The 14298-nt window shown below is 26.4% G+C and overlaps 5 protein-coding genes, 1 non-coding gene and 1 pseudogene across 8 annotated transcripts; 3 read left to right on the top strand and 4 right to left on the bottom strand.

Moving 5' to 3' along the window:
* Nucleotides 1-447: 447 nt before the first annotated feature.
* Nucleotides 448-4023, bottom strand: LOC122538883 (ribonuclease P protein subunit p40-like). The gene is made up of 6 exons (XM_043673371.1): nt 3738-4023; nt 3497-3641; nt 3206-3370; nt 1233-1358; nt 890-1073; nt 448-819 (listed from the first exon to the last, which is right to left on the bottom strand). Exons 1-6 carry the CDS (start codon nt 3855-3857, stop codon nt 477-479), a joined length of 1083 nt encoding a protein of 360 aa, XP_043529306.1. The 5' UTR covers nt 3858-4023; the 3' UTR covers nt 448-476.
* Nucleotides 2402-3210, bottom strand: LOC122538887 (annotated as a pseudogene).
* A 526-nt stretch (nt 4024-4549) lies between the features above and the next one.
* Trnam-cau lies at nt 4550-4622 on the top strand. Its single transcript has one exon. It is a non-coding gene; the product is annotated as a tRNA-Met (tRNA).
* Nucleotides 4623-4738: 116 nt separating this feature from the next.
* LOC122538900 (RNA-binding protein NOB1) lies at nt 4739-7038 on the bottom strand. Of its 3 annotated transcripts, none has more exons than XM_043673396.1 (7): nt 6865-7038; nt 6423-6555; nt 6132-6343; nt 5912-6053; nt 5543-5878; nt 5146-5480; nt 4739-5056 (listed from the first exon to the last, which is right to left on the bottom strand). In XM_043673396.1, the coding sequence occupies exons 1-7, from the start codon at nt 6934-6936 to the stop codon at nt 4799-4801; spliced, it is 1488 nt and encodes a 495-aa protein (XP_043529331.1). In that variant the 5' UTR covers nt 6937-7038; the 3' UTR covers nt 4739-4798. The 3 variants fall into 3 exon arrangements, with proteins under 3 accessions (XP_043529331.1, XP_043529332.1, XP_043529329.1); XM_043673397.1 differs by having other exon boundaries at nt 5543-5877; nt 5917-6053; XM_043673394.1 differs by having other exon boundaries at nt 5543-6053.
* A 496-nt stretch (nt 7039-7534) lies between these two features.
* Nucleotides 7535-8720, top strand: LOC122538892 (fas-associated death domain protein). Its single transcript, XM_043673381.1, has 4 exons — nt 7535-8014; nt 8101-8247; nt 8335-8462; nt 8536-8720. The coding sequence occupies exons 1-4, from the start codon at nt 7690-7692 to the stop codon at nt 8659-8661; spliced, it is 726 nt and encodes a 241-aa protein (XP_043529316.1). The 5' UTR covers nt 7535-7689; the 3' UTR covers nt 8662-8720.
* Nucleotides 8721-9214: 494 nt separating this feature from the next.
* On the bottom strand, nt 9215-10579 carry LOC122538893 (eukaryotic translation initiation factor 4E-1A). Its single transcript, XM_043673382.1, has 4 exons — nt 10425-10579; nt 9873-10051; nt 9466-9783; nt 9215-9381 (listed from the first exon to the last, which is right to left on the bottom strand). Exons 1-4 carry the CDS (start codon nt 10452-10454, stop codon nt 9267-9269), a joined length of 642 nt encoding a protein of 213 aa, XP_043529317.1. The 5' UTR covers nt 10455-10579; the 3' UTR covers nt 9215-9266.
* A 582-nt stretch (nt 10580-11161) lies between these two features.
* On the top strand, nt 11162-14123 carry LOC122538891. The gene is made up of 6 exons (XM_043673380.1): nt 11162-11297; nt 11542-12219; nt 12300-12802; nt 12877-13297; nt 13387-13740; nt 13826-14123. Exons 1-6 carry the CDS (start codon nt 11286-11288, stop codon nt 13880-13882), a joined length of 2025 nt encoding a protein of 674 aa, XP_043529315.1. The 5' UTR covers nt 11162-11285; the 3' UTR covers nt 13883-14123.
* Nucleotides 14124-14298: the final 175 nt, after the last annotated feature.

Here is a 14298-nt window from a genome sequence, read left to right as displayed (position 1 = left end):
TCAGACTGACTTCTAGTCTTGTAATTTTACAATAACTAATATAATTAATAATGTGATTATTTTTTCATTATGTAATTTTGGTATGTGCAATATTATAATGCTACAAATGAAAAATATAGTCTTAGTAATAATATAGTACTATACATATGTTTCTGTTGCATAGGATTAGTAATAAAAAATTAATAGGCAGCAAAAAAAGATAAAAAAATTTTAAAACCCCACGGCCAGAGTTAATAATTTATAAAAATCTATTTTATATCAAGATAGTTTATAAAATTGTATTCTTTATTTGCACACACATTCTTTTACTTCAAGTATTAAAAACTTAAATATTAAAATATTGATGTACTACAATATTGTATGTGTCTTATTCTTAAGTATTATTCTATATCATAATAATGTATAAATTATCAAATATATTTTACTTCTTAGTATAAAAGAATTAATATTTATCGATTATAATAAAATTACAACAATTATTGAAAAATCCTTGATTTATTATTTGAACTTAAACTTTTACGTATAATAGAATGAGCACCTGGTCTAAATACAATAGTATAGCTATTATCACCATCTGTATAAAATGTATGTTCTTTTAAATCCCAACTAACAGGGCTATCTGAGAATCCTTGAACATGTAAAGCTGCCCACGGTAAAGTATGTATCATTGATACATATTCTTTCACAACAGTGTATAAACTTTTAATTTGTTTTCTTGTAAAGAAACCAGTCCATTGTAAATACCGTACTTGGCCAACGTTTATAAATGGCGATGGACATTTATATGTGTTCACATAATCATTCTTTGTATTATTATTCCTAAAAAGATTAACTTATTATTACAAAATTTATTTAAAATTGTTATACATACATTATTTGTTATACATACAAGTTACCACAGATACTAAGAACTCCAAGCCATTCAAAAAATTTATCTTTATCAGATTCATCAGAAATTATCGGTATGGGTAAAGAACATTCAATTCTTTGTGAAAATGTTTGTTGACACAGAGATACATTATAGTTATACTTATGAAACCATGCTGCTACAGATGAAGGGCATAGATTATCGTCTGAAAATATAAGAATAAATTTAATAAATAATATAAGAATATAAGAATATATAAGAAAAAATTTAATAAATTTATATAAATTAATATAAGAAAATATAAGAATAAATTTAATAAATTTAATAAAAATATAATAAAATTATAAGATAACAAAAAACCTACCTGGTGGATTCCATGACACAATTATATTGAATCGCTTATTAAGGCGCTCCTTTAATGACGTTTGAACGTGTTTATAATTTTTTTTGCCAGGTGTAAAACTTTCAGACTTTAAATCAATAGTTATAACTTTTGATTTATGTTACCGACAAAAAAAAACATATTAATAACTTTAAAACATCATCAATAAACTTTTAAAATTTTAAAACTGTTAATTATTTGTATTTGAATAAAAACTACAAAAATATATAGGTACTTTTATTTTTTTGTGACTTTATATTTTTAAACATTCTACACATTATAAATAATAGTATATATATATATATTTTTTTTTTCTTAAATCATTTATAAACATCTAGTTAATATTTTATTATGCAAAAGATAAGCTTGGACTTGTATCCAAGTTAATGTTAGTATTTTTTAACTCTTCTCTAAACATATTTAATTCTGCAAGAGATATTCCTTGCCAATTTTCTAATTCTGATAAACGATATAAATTATCACAAGAATGCATTAATAATTGTATAGTTTTCATTGATAAATCATGACTATATAATATTTTAAGCTCTTCTAATTTTTGCATTGGGTTTTGTGAAAATATTCTTCTTATTGTTTCATCTCCAATACCAGTTGATGAACCCAGTTGAATAAATTTAATGTTTTTACAATATGAGAGTAAAAATTCTAGATGCATGTTCGTACATTCTGTTACACATTTGATTCTTTCTAAATTCTGGAATGGAGAAACTGCAAATTTTCTTGGATAAATTGGTCCTTGTTCTAACAATTCACAGTTATAGAAAACTAGGTTGTTTATATTTGGGCAATATTGACTTATAGATATAAGTGCATTCAAGTCAATTCCATCTACATGTTCCAAATGTAGACTTGTAATTGTACAACCTTTTATTTCTAGTAGCGTTTTTATTCCATGGGTATAAAAATCACAAGACAGAAGTTTTAATTCTTTTAAATAATTAAGAGCAGCTAAAATTATGAGATCCATAATTCTTTCATCGCGTAATATACAAAGACTTGTAATATATGGACACATATCAATCAGAAGATATAAATGTTCTGCGTTCAAATTTCTGCATTCAAATTTTTTTATGTAAAAAGAACTTATTGAGTTAATATCTTTCTCATGAATATGTTCTAAAACATATCCAAATTCATCACATCTACCAATATCTTCTATATTTAAGTGTTCTAGAAAGAGAGTTGCATAACCAGATACAGTCACAGAAGTTTTACATAACTTAATTTCTTTTAAATATTTACACGACAGCAAGGGACCAATACTGCGTTCTGTTACAGATTTAGATGCAGTTACATCTAACTTCTGAAGTTTTTTACAGTTCTGTGTTAAAGCTGCTATAATATTATCTGTGCAATCAAAACATAAAACAAAACATACTAAATTTGGCATAGCAGTTATGCCACTAATAATAACTTTTTCAATATCAGATGTTCTCCAACCAGCTGATCCTGAGCCTAAATCCAAAACTTCAAGACCAATCATGTCAGGTAATTTATTGTAAAGAATATGACGCATAATTTTAGGCCAAGCAGAAAATTCAATCATTCTTAAGTGTGTATCTACAGCTACTTCTGTTAAATGAAGAGCAACTGTTATCTCTGATAAAAAGGTTGTAGTTAAAGCATAATCATTATATGTACCCCTAGTTTCTTTGACCAAATTAACAATTGCAGTTAATACTGTTCTAGACATTTTATCATATAGATGTCTAGGTATATTGTAGCTTAGTAAATGTTTCATAAATTCTAACATTGAATGTAACTTAGCATGTCCATATTCTGGATTAGTTTTAGAAATTACGCAAATATATTTTGTCAAGGATCTACCAAAAATAGTTACAAATTCTCCAATAGAATGTAATGCTAGATCCACCAGCTTATATACCTGATGCTTTCTTGGCATTTTGAAATTTATTAGTTTTCTCCTTAGAACTTACCATAACGTGTATGAACTTTACGGTCAAAGAAAGAAGCTTTGCCTTCTAAACCAAGCTTTTGATAATCCTCTGTTAATAAAGATAATATTAAATGTCCAGCTGGCGTAATAGCAACTGAATTGTCTATATCTATTTTATTTTCTATTGTTAAAAGTGTCAACTCTCCTGAAAATATTTATAAAAATAATATTTTATTATTTCAATTGTATTTGCAATAAAATTTTTGTACAAAAATAAGGATTAATTAAATAAGCACTGGCAAACATTAATAAAAATTATTTAATTAATTACCTTTCTTGACGAATGCTTCGATAAATTCTTTATTTATTAATTCAAATACATTTAGCCCATCAATACGATAATAATCGCTATCTTCCAAAAGACAAGTTCGCAGTTCGTCCGGAACTCTAGTTGTATCAGGAAGTACCAAAGATACCTGGCAAAAAGCCAACAGTATTTGCGAATTATGTAAAGATTTCTTAAAGCTTACTTTTATGAAGTTATAATTGATTACAATTCATTTTTTACGTACAGAATGGTTAAAATAATGTGATTTAACTACGTCTGGTATATCACTTTTCCTGTAATCTCTTTTTTCGGTAGAAAAATGATACTGAGGTGATTTAAAATTCCATGTTTCTGGACTAAGCATTTTTTAATAATAAATTAATGATGTTATTTCCTTTCAGATATAAATATTCCTTTTACAATGTTAAATAAATAAATATTTTACACGCTAGCATTGATACTCTAAAACTTTTCATGAACATATGGCCAGAGAGATCGTAGAGACAAGGTAATATCACTCCTTCCTCTACTTACTACCCTACTCCTTCCTCTAATTCCCCTACTAGAAAAACTGTGTCTGCCTATCATTGGTTTATAATATTTTACTTCCTTTTTATTACAAAAAGTTTAATATATGATTTTTATAGTATTTTTTATGTTGAACTCAAATATAGTCAAATATATTTTCTATAAAATTTAACCAACTTTTACAGTTAAAATGTAAAAAAGATGTTCAAAGTTGAAAATTTTCTTAAAACCTGAAGGTGAGAAAAACAATTTGCATATTTGAATTCTGCATTAAAAAATACATAAGAGTTAGTGTAAATGCTTTTTTGTGGTAAAAATTATGATTCAGTATAATCTGACAGTATATATACATCAGATTATACATCACGTATTCTTCGCATAGAAGAATTTGCCAGAGAGTAAAGTGACAGCGAGGATAATTTTTATCTTGTTCCTTTGATCTGGCAACTCTGTACATAATACATGTACTTTTAATTATTAATTAAATCTTCCCGAATATTATTGTATAAAAATACAAAAAATACATTAGCCTCGGTAGCGCAGTAGGCAGCGCGTAAGTCTCATAATCTTAAGGTCGTGAGTTCGATCCTCACCCGGGGCAATTCTTTTGTATATTGTTTAATAATAAACTGATATAATTTTTTAAATAACTTTATGTTTATAACTTATTCATTTAGTTAAAATAGTGGTATAATGTGAAAATAAAAATACAGGTGGACAATTATTTATTTATTTATTTATTGTCTAAATATAAATACGAAAATAAGGATATAATAATTATTTCCTTTTCCTAACTTCATTTGGATTTCTTTGCATCCAATATTTAGCAGGACCTTTTGTTCTTATGCCCAACACAGCTGATTTAGAATGTACATCGCGCATAACAAATGGAGAATATTCAGCTATACGATCATCTTCTAAAGGATTATTTTTAGTACGTGCTAGTCTTGATGGTCTTTGATCAGGTAATGGATGATCTTCACAAAGAATTGGATTGTTTGCATGTTTTCCACCTTTTGGAAGTGGTAAAGAAAACTAGAAATTTTTAAAATTTTTGTGTAGAATACTAATATATTGTGTAAATACATATATACTAATAAAAACGAAAAAATATGAAGCCATACTCTTTTTCCTTTTTTTGAAAGTGGCCTCCGGAAATTGATATGAATTTCTTGTTTTCCTTCTTCATTTAATGTAACTGCAACCTTTTTTAATGTCTTATTACCACAATTAGGACAAAAAACTTTTGTCATAATACTAGTGGTTTTATAACACGCATGACATCTAAAAATGTATGTCCGCATTTGTTTAATAATTCTTCCATCTAATGCAACCACATTTAATCCCATTTGTTTTAAAACATTTTGCATAGCAAAGTCCATTGTTAAACATGCAACAGTTACAGATTTTTGTTCAAGGAAATCTGAATCAAGTTTTTTCTTTATACGACTAACATTTCCTAAAATAAAAAGAGATTTTTTATTTATATGTATAGTCATATGAAATATTGAAGAATCTTACCAGATGTTATCCAACCACTATCATCATCATCACCATCATCATCTTCATCTTCATACTCATAATTATCATTATTATCATCATTTCTATTACTTTTATACTCATTACATTTATCTGTGTTATCATTGTTTTCTTTGATTGGAATCAGAATGTCATCAACATTATGTTCAATATCATCTTTATCTTGAACTATAAAATTTGTTGATTCATAAGTTAATCTTGAAAATTTGGTAGACAAATCTTCTGTTCTATTCTGATTTATTTCAAACTCTGTTGTTTCATAATCAGATCCAGTAACACTGTAAGATTCCCTATAATATGATTCAGATTCTTCTTCTTTTTCTTCTTCTTCTTCTTCTTCTTCTTCTTCTTCTTCTGTTTCTTCAAGATCCACATTTGTTACATGATTTCTCAAATTTATTGCTATTTCTTTGTTATGATTATTTTCTGAATATTTTTCTTGTTTTGATTCTTCATTATCACATTCTTTTATATTTTCTTCATCAATATCTTCCTAAGCATTAAAAAAATTTAATTAACATAATAAATATTTAATAAATTACTATATTATTTTAAATGAAGAAACATTTACTTTTTTCTTTGGCATATAAAAACCAGCTAAAGGTGTATGAAGATCTTCAGCTTTTTTAGCATTGGAATCTACAGTCTGTGTTACTTTTGGTTCAGTTCTTAAATGATTAATTCCTATTTTTTCTTTTTCTAGCTGATATGTTAATGCAATTACTTTTATATCGGTAGCTGATAAACTACTGTAATCACCAGTTTTTTTAGCAAATTCTGTTACTGTAAATATTAAGTAAAAATTAATAAACATTAAACTCATGTATTAAAGTATTATTTGAATAAAATCAAATCTTTTTACCAAATTTAATATTTTCAGGATATGCATTTTGTATTTTTAAGTCATATGGTAAAACAACAAGTCTTCTCAATTGTCTTTTACTTGTAACTTCATTTACTACATCTTGCTCTGTTATTATATTTACACCAATATCCTAGAATTCATATATTTTGTTATTACATTACTAACAGTTATACAATATTACAAAATTATACGACAGCAATATTAAATATTTCATATTTTTGAGAATATAATTAAAGAACTAAAACTTCGATAGACAATTGTTTTACGTAAATATTATAAAGAAATACTGTATCTATTTTACGTATTTTTCACGGAATTTCGTGAAATTTTTTTTAAATTTCCCATAGATACATAATCTAATCTGCAATAAATGTTACAAACACTACTAAAAAAATAGGTAAATTTTATTAACATTACATTTATATAAGAAAAACTTCACCTGCAAAGGTGCATTCCGGATAAAAGCACTTGTATCAACAATTAAATATTGCACTTTCTGTGTTTCATTCATATTTAGCAATTTTTATAACATAAATCTTTCACAAGAACATATCCATGTGCGTTACAGATATATTAAGGTTAGTACACGTTTTTATGAATGTTACATACATATGTATACATCAAGTATGGTGTGTATATATATATATATATGCATTAATTTTAAACTCAAATAGCTATAAATTAATTTTATTTATTTATAAATTATAATCATTTTAATATTACGAAGATATAACAAAAATTTCATTAATTTAAATATTAAACGTTAGATATACATATATCATAGGTTAAACTTTTTCATGTAAAGAATCCTTAAAAATATGGCATTTATTGTTTTCCGTTATTATTAGTGATTGACTAGTGTTTAACCAAAAAAAGTGTAATTAGGTATCAATTATTTTGTTATATCAGTCATTAGTATCCTTAAATGTTTAAAATTTGTTTAAAAAGAATTCGAATATTAAATCTTAAATTAAATTGGAAACTAATAATTATACTGTCTACCAACTTTGTAAGAACTAACGTTTATGATTACTTTGTTATACTCCATAATATTAATATTATATATATATAATTTATAAAAATAAAATAAAATTTGTTAAGATAATTAAAAATTAAAGGGATTAGAATAATATTAATATTATATTAAAAATATATATAAGAATGTATAAATGCTTTTAAATTATATTTGAAAACACAGACAAAGCAAATAACATACATAAAGTATTAATTGTGAAAGGGGAATCCTTTTGTTAGTATAATAAAAATGGAACAAATGTATATATGTTTAAGAGAAGAATTCTTATCAGCTGCACATCATCACATTAATAGAAATACATTGAATACACTTAAGGAATATTATATGCAATATATAGATTCAAATCGCAAATTAAGTCAGATTAAAGATTTAATGACATTAGTGAAAATATTAGAAAAACGTGATATTTTAAGCTGTTATAATGTGACACCACTTTTACATATTTCAAGTTATTTTTCAAATGAGTCTTTGCAAAGCAAAATAAAGGATTATAATATTTATGTTAAAAGTATACCATCTTTTTTGTCTTGTAATATGTATCAAGAAACAAATGGTGAGTCAATTTTTTTTTTTTTCATTTTTTGAACTTTTATTTTGACAATATACTTTTAATTATGATAAATAATTATTTAATAATAGAAAATACAAATAAGGACAAATGTGAAATATCAAACACAACTAAAAATAGTTCATTACAAACATCTAATAAGCTTGAAGATGAATTTACATTACAATACGAGGATCAAAAAAGGAATGTTTGTACACAAGAAACTATAAAACAAATTTGTAAGAGCAATTTATTCATTATTGAATACATACATTATTATTAATTATTATTAATCCATAAAATTAAAATGAAAAATATTTTCTAAGTATCGCACTTAAGTGAAAGAATTGGTCGTTCTTGGAGAGATACTGTTAGAAATTTAGGTGTACCTGAATGCCAAATTGATATTATTGAAAAAAAATATCCTTTTGAGCTAAAAGAGCAGAGCTATCAAGTAAGATGTAATTATAATATGGATTTATTTTACATAAAACAATTTACATAAAAGTAACATAAATCATTTTTAGGCTTTGAAATTATATATGACCCAATATAGTAACAATAATTGGAAAATAAATTTAATAAATGCTCTAGAGAAAGCAAGACGTAGAGATCTGAAGGAACTTGTTGAAAAACTAGTATTAGAAAATTAGAATTGAATAATTAATTTAAGGGAAATTGAAAATAAAAAAATAACATGCATAAAAAGTAACTTATGTTTTTATATATTTGTAAGAAAAACTTAGACATAATCATTTTCCAAATAATTATGAAAACATTATTAAATATTATTATGCTACCTTAAAGTGAAATAGGTTGCTGTATTTTGTTACTGATTCACCATTTAGAAATAACAACCTAATGTATAGGTTTTTTTCAAAAAAGATCACAGCAGTTTTTATTCTTATAGTATAAATAACACAGAAAAATTGCTCAATCAAAAATTATAATAGTAATTGTAATTCATCTATGCTGTATTTTTAAAAAAATACAGCAACCTGTATACGTTTTATAATCTATTTTTAAATTATATATTATAATGATATAAATTTTATACATATTAACTGTTGTTCAGTGATTTTACTAAGAAAATATGTAGTTACCATAAAAATTTAGATTTTGAAGATTTTTAAATTTTTGTTTAATTTATTTGGTTTTGTAATCTAAATTTTGGGTAATATCCATATTAATAATGTATATGTGATATTATTTGAAAAAATTTTAATGAATAGTGATAGTAACATAATATTAATAGGATTTAAACAATATAGGCATTCTTTGTTTGACTTCCTACTTTGACCATAACATCTTTATGTATTTGGTAGCCTATAGTAACTTTTGATGCAATTTTTAATCTTTCTCTTAATTTGCGTCTGTAGAAAAAACAATGAAATAATTAGTTTACGTGTAAATAAAATGTGTAAATAAATTTTTTCATAGAAATATATGTTATATACCCAATTTCCATAACGCTCTCTTCACTATTGGCATTTGCAGTCCATACACCAAGTTTATCTCCTTTTGTCCTTATATTTACAACAGCCCCACAAATATCATCAGAATATTCGTTAAATGCTTCACCAATCATACATAAAAGAATTTCTAACCAAAAATGATCTAAATCTGTATTTCTTTGCTTTTTTTCTAAATTTATAAGCCATCTTCCACCACATTTATTCGCATCATCTTCCCACATAGGTCTGATTCCTTCTTTGAACATACTATAGTCACAACCTTGTCTTAATTCTGATGCTGCCTTTATATGATTATATAAACTGTCATTGAAATAAAAGTATTATTAATAAAAAAAAAGCTATAAGAATAATGAACAATCAAGTATCATCCAATTTTGAAGGATCTTTACCTCCAAAAATCTTCAGCCGTATCAAAGCTTGTAATTTTCCTTTGACTCTCTTCCCATGTTTTATTTCTGTCTGGTTCATAATACCAAAGGGTCCACGTATGTTGAAGTGGATGTTTAATTAAAACCTCTGGCGGGAATTCATCAAAGTTTACTACTTCTTGCTCCTTCCTCTCAACTTCCTGCAAATTAATTTCACACACAGACTTTTTAATCCTAGTCTCAGTTACCTCACATCAATTTCATTCATTTCATACATATATTAAATATTAATGATTGAATTTCATATTGCATACGAATCAAATGAATTGAAATAATATTGAAAATTATTTTAATATCAGTAATACAATATTTTTTCTTTTTAAGCTCGTTAGACAGTTTTCACTATGCTTGGGAGTAGATGGGAGGGGTAAGAGGCACATTGAAGTGACCACGCTGCTTTAAAAAAAATGTTTCATTTTTTTTCTAATGTTTGAATCATAGATACACTTGAAAAAGCTATCGTGTTATTTTTACAATTTACCTAATATTGGACAAATGTTAGAAAAAAAATACCTCAATTTCTTCTGTATTACTCGTAGCCATGTCACACAAACTACACGGACAATATGCTCGTTCAGTGAACTAACTGCAAGGGCATCTGTCGGCAAAATTTTTACACGAAATTTCCTTTCCCTAAGATAGAAATGTGAAATTGAGTCGGCGCACACCGGGAGATCGCCGCAACAAAATTTTAAGCAAGATAATTAGGCGAGGAATGAAACGATCATCAGTTCTAACTATATTACAATAATATAAGAAAAAAAGAAAAAGAAACAATTGAGAAACACGATTCTATATCTAATTTTTTTTTAACTTTTTTTCTTTTTGATGTTGAGCTAATATTATTTTAGTGTTGCAGGAATTTTTTTTAATGTAATGCATCATTTTATCTGATATAACGACACTGATTGCATTTGTTTCATCTTCTACTCTCTTCTTTTTTTTCACTTATACATTTGTTTTTTTCTGATAATTTTTTCTAACATTTCGATAAATATATAATTAGTTATTATCATTTTGACGTCCTTTCAAATAAAGTATTGTATGTAAAATAAATCGTATATGAGATATTTAATCTAAGTTACGTTCTAAAAATATAAAGTAATTTATAAGTGAAAATAAAATTTTATTCAATATATGTTTAAAAAATTATGTGTATATAGAAAAAGCAGAAACAGATTATTTCTATAATAATTACATGTTAATCATTCTGTTCGTTTAACATAAAAATGTTTGAAATAGGGGTTGGTATCCCTGCATTTTAATAACCACTAGGTTGACACAAATGGTTCTCGTTTGTCGTACAATGTATTTACATTATAATTTAGGGAACGAAATTTGTCTGTAAAGATTGTCAGCAATTCTATCTTCAGTATGAAACGTTCGGTAAAAATTTATTCTTCTATTTCTCATAATTTTATAGTAATAATAATAATAATACTAGTTATAATAAGTAATATTCTTAAAGAAGGTTAGTTTGATAGCGGTTCTGTGGAATATTTTTATATATTTAACCAACCGGCTCAATCTTTCAATATTGATAATATTTAATGAATGATTTTATATATTTCATGATAACAAAATTTTTATATATTTTTCTAGTTTTAATTCATAATTGTTCACTTTTCAGATAACTGAAGAAAATGGGGAAACAAAAAGATCTTTTGTTAAGCAAGAGTGTATTAATTTCGGATATGAAAGTTCCTATCCAGCTTATACTTCATCCTCTTCATCTCCTTCAACTGTTACACAACCTTTACCAGGACAACCACCGTTACCTCCTATGCCACCTCCTCCTTCTAGTGGTGTTCCACCACCTCCACATGTATTTGGACCAGTGCCTTCTCAAGTTACACCAATACAAGCATGGACACATCCTTCTGCACCATGGCAATGGATAACACCTCAAACATCTCCTTTACCTCCACTACCCCCACGTGATATAACTGCAAGTTCATTTCAAAGAGAAATGCCTCTTAGAGGTAACTGCATGAGAAGAGAAAGATTTACACACAATAAAAATAGTATATATATTCAAAGAAATAATTTTCATCGTAAAAATAGAAGACTTGCTCGTTTTGGACATACTCAGAGTCAATTTGATCAAGCAGCATATTTTGGTGCAACATTGAGTAATAGTCTTGGTTTGGAATGGCAAAGAAATAATTACACTCCATCTACAGGCGATACAATCATGAATCACATGCCCGTTCCTCTTTCTAATCATCCTTTGCCTCCTATACCACCAGGAATTTTGACAAATAGACATGGAGATGAAACTTCAGACCAAGAAGTTAAAGTTGTTCTGGTAAGGAACAAGATCACAAATATATTTAACAAATATAACAAATATATTTATTTTATTTAATTACTCATTATTTGTTTTAGGAAGAAGTTATTGTTAAGAAGAATAAACAAAGAAAACCTATGTCCCAAAGTTATCCTAGTCGTCCATGGAATAGAGAAGATGCAGAAAGAGCTTTGAAAGTTGAAAATGAATATAACAAGACAGTTAAAGCACAAAGTTTAATAATTAAATTTCCAGATCCTGATTTGAATAAAGATATTGTTAGGGAATTTCACCCTGGTATACAAAATATTCATTTTCAAAGTCCTAGTGGTCCTAGATATTGTTTTATACAGATGGCAGAAAGTGTTGATATCGACGAAGCTATAAAAGAGTTGGAAAAGATACCTTTTGGAGTAGGTCATCTGAAAGTTGAAAGAAAATCTCTAAGGGATGAAGATAATCCCATGCCTGAAGAAATAGATCCTTATACATTATACATAGGAAATTTACCAGAATCTGTTAATGTTAATGAAGTAAAAAGTAAATTTCCAACAGCTGCTCGGGTAGATGTAGGCTATGCACAGAAAATGAGGAATACTCGGTAAGTTATTTATTTCATAAAATTTGTAATAATATCACATTTTTTTATAATACATATTCTGATTTGTTTTATAGGTATGCTTTTATAAGGTATAATAGTGTAGATGAATCTATATCTGCTTATAAACAAGCACATAATTTAATGTGGGATACCAGAAGTATTATTGTTAGGTTTAGGAGACAGCGCGGTAATACTTGTCTTCCTGGAGAACCTAAACCTAATGTTAAAAAGGTTAAAGAAGAACCAAATAGTAATTCACAAGTAAAAAAAGAACAAAAAGCTAATCATACTGAAAAAAGTGGAACAAAATTAGAAACTGATGTAGAAAATAGAATACAAGATAATTCTACTAATTCACAAAGTAAAGTGCAAAATAAAACACCATCTCAGGTTCAAAACACCATTCAAGAACAAAATACAAATTTACAATCATCTTCTTCCTCTATACCAACCTCGGTTGCATCAGCTAAATCAGCACAGCAACAACAACCATGGGTGAGATATATACATATAAATATATGTATATTGCTTCTTTTGCATTGGAAAAATAGACGAGGAAGATTAAAAATTAATTTTTTTTTTAGACTGGCCAGTCATCTCAAATACCTTCAGCTTCTGAACCTCCACCAGAAAGAGAAACTTGTTCAGCAGAAAAAGAATCGGTTGCAGAAACAATAATGCTTACAGAAATTAAGGAAGAGCCAGAAGATTATGAAGAAATGGAAATGTCATGTAATATTCGATCTGATGATGATATAGATGATGATGTAGATGACGATGACGATGATGATGATGAAGAAGAAGAAGATAATTCAGATGACAATGATGATGATAACGAAGACGATTATGAAGATGATGAGGAAGATATAGATGAAAGTGGAAACTTATCATTGAATAATAAACAAGAAGATGTTACAGAAGATAACGAACCATCTGATGTATGTAAAATATTTAATCACTATATATATATTAAAAATAAAATAAATCTTTGAATAACATATATTTTCATATATTTTGTTTCAGCATCTTGACCAAATGTTTAGTGAATTAGAAAACATGACTGGTGATATTGGTTTTTAATACATTGAATTAATTGAACTCCCACACTAATTAATATCCGATGTTTAAAAAAAATTACAATTTGTAAATAATTCTAGTTCAAAAGCGAAATGTGTAACGAGTAAGACTGCATTTATTTAAGTACAATGTTAGTAATTCAGTTACTTTTGTACTGATATGTTTTTACTTTATAAATTTTTACGCTTACATGTATCCATAAAATTCTTTGTGTAAACAATTGTGAATATCTCATTAAAATTATTTTCCGTATTTTTAGTTAGGTCCTTTTTTTGAAAACATTTTTCCCAAGATTAATTAATATAAATCTTAATATTCTTTAAGATTTACTTTGTAATGAGAAACCGTCGAAACGTTATATTTTTAATTAATTTCTTTTTCTTTTTAAATATTTTATATGAGAAACTATTTACTACATG

Source organism: Frieseomelitta varia, unplaced genomic scaffold (assembly GCF_011392965.1).
Source record: "Frieseomelitta varia isolate USP_RPSP 00005682 unplaced genomic scaffold, Fvar_1.2 scaffold_182, whole genome shotgun sequence".
In the NCBI taxonomy this organism is placed as follows: Eukaryota; Metazoa; Arthropoda; class Insecta; order Hymenoptera; family Apidae; genus Frieseomelitta; species Frieseomelitta varia.
This window is presented reverse-complemented; position numbering and strand designations above follow the sequence as displayed.

Excerpts from the sequence above, each read along its gene's own strand:
- LOC122538900 (XM_043673394.1), bottom strand. The coding sequence starts at position 6,936 with ATGAATGAAACACAGAAAGTGCAATATTTAATTGTTGATACAAGTGCT. Across the intron at positions 6,344-6,422 it reads TCCTGAAAATATTAAATTTG|TAACAGAATTTGCTAAAAAA; the intron begins GTAAAAAGATTT and ends TAATATTTACAG. Across the intron at positions 6,054-6,131 it reads TTTATATGCCAAAGAAAAAA|GAAGATATTGATGAAGAAAA; the intron begins GTAAATGTTTCT and ends TTTAATGCTTAG.
- LOC122538883 (XM_043673371.1), bottom strand. The coding sequence starts at position 3,857 with ATGCTTAGTCCAGAAACATGGAATTTTAAATCACCTCAGTATCATTTT. Across the intron at positions 1,359-3,205 it reads TAAAGTTCATACACGTTATG|TTATAACTATTGATTTAAAG; the intron begins GTAAGTTCTAAG and ends ATAAATCAAAAG. Across the intron at positions 820-889 it reads CTTAGTATCTGTGGTAACTT|GAATAATAATACAAAGAATG; the intron begins GTATGTATAACA and ends TAATCTTTTTAG.
- LOC122538893 (XM_043673382.1), bottom strand. The coding sequence starts at position 10,454 with ATGGCTACGAGTAATACAGAAGAAATTGAG. Across the intron at positions 9,784-9,872 it reads ACGGCTGAAGATTTTTGGAG|TTTATATAATCATATAAAGG; the intron begins GTAAAGATCCTT and ends TTTCAATGACAG. Across the intron at positions 9,382-9,465 it reads GAGAGCGTTATGGAAATTGG|ACGCAAATTAAGAGAAAGAT; the intron begins GTATATAACATA and ends TTTTTTCTACAG.
- LOC122538892 (XM_043673381.1), top strand. The coding sequence starts at position 7,690 with ATGGAACAAATGTATATATGTTTAAGAGAAGAATTCTTATCAGCTGCA. Across the intron at positions 8,248-8,334 it reads AGAAACTATAAAACAAATTT|TATCGCACTTAAGTGAAAGA; the intron begins GTAAGAGCAATT and ends ATATTTTCTAAG. Across the intron at positions 8,463-8,535 it reads TAAAAGAGCAGAGCTATCAA|GCTTTGAAATTATATATGAC; the intron begins GTAAGATGTAAT and ends AATCATTTTTAG.
- LOC122538891 (XM_043673380.1), top strand. Across the intron at positions 12,220-12,299 it reads AAGAAGTTAAAGTTGTTCTG|GAAGAAGTTATTGTTAAGAA; the intron begins GTAAGGAACAAG and ends TATTTGTTTTAG. Across the intron at positions 12,803-12,876 it reads CAGAAAATGAGGAATACTCG|GTATGCTTTTATAAGGTATA; the intron begins GTAAGTTATTTA and ends TTTGTTTTATAG.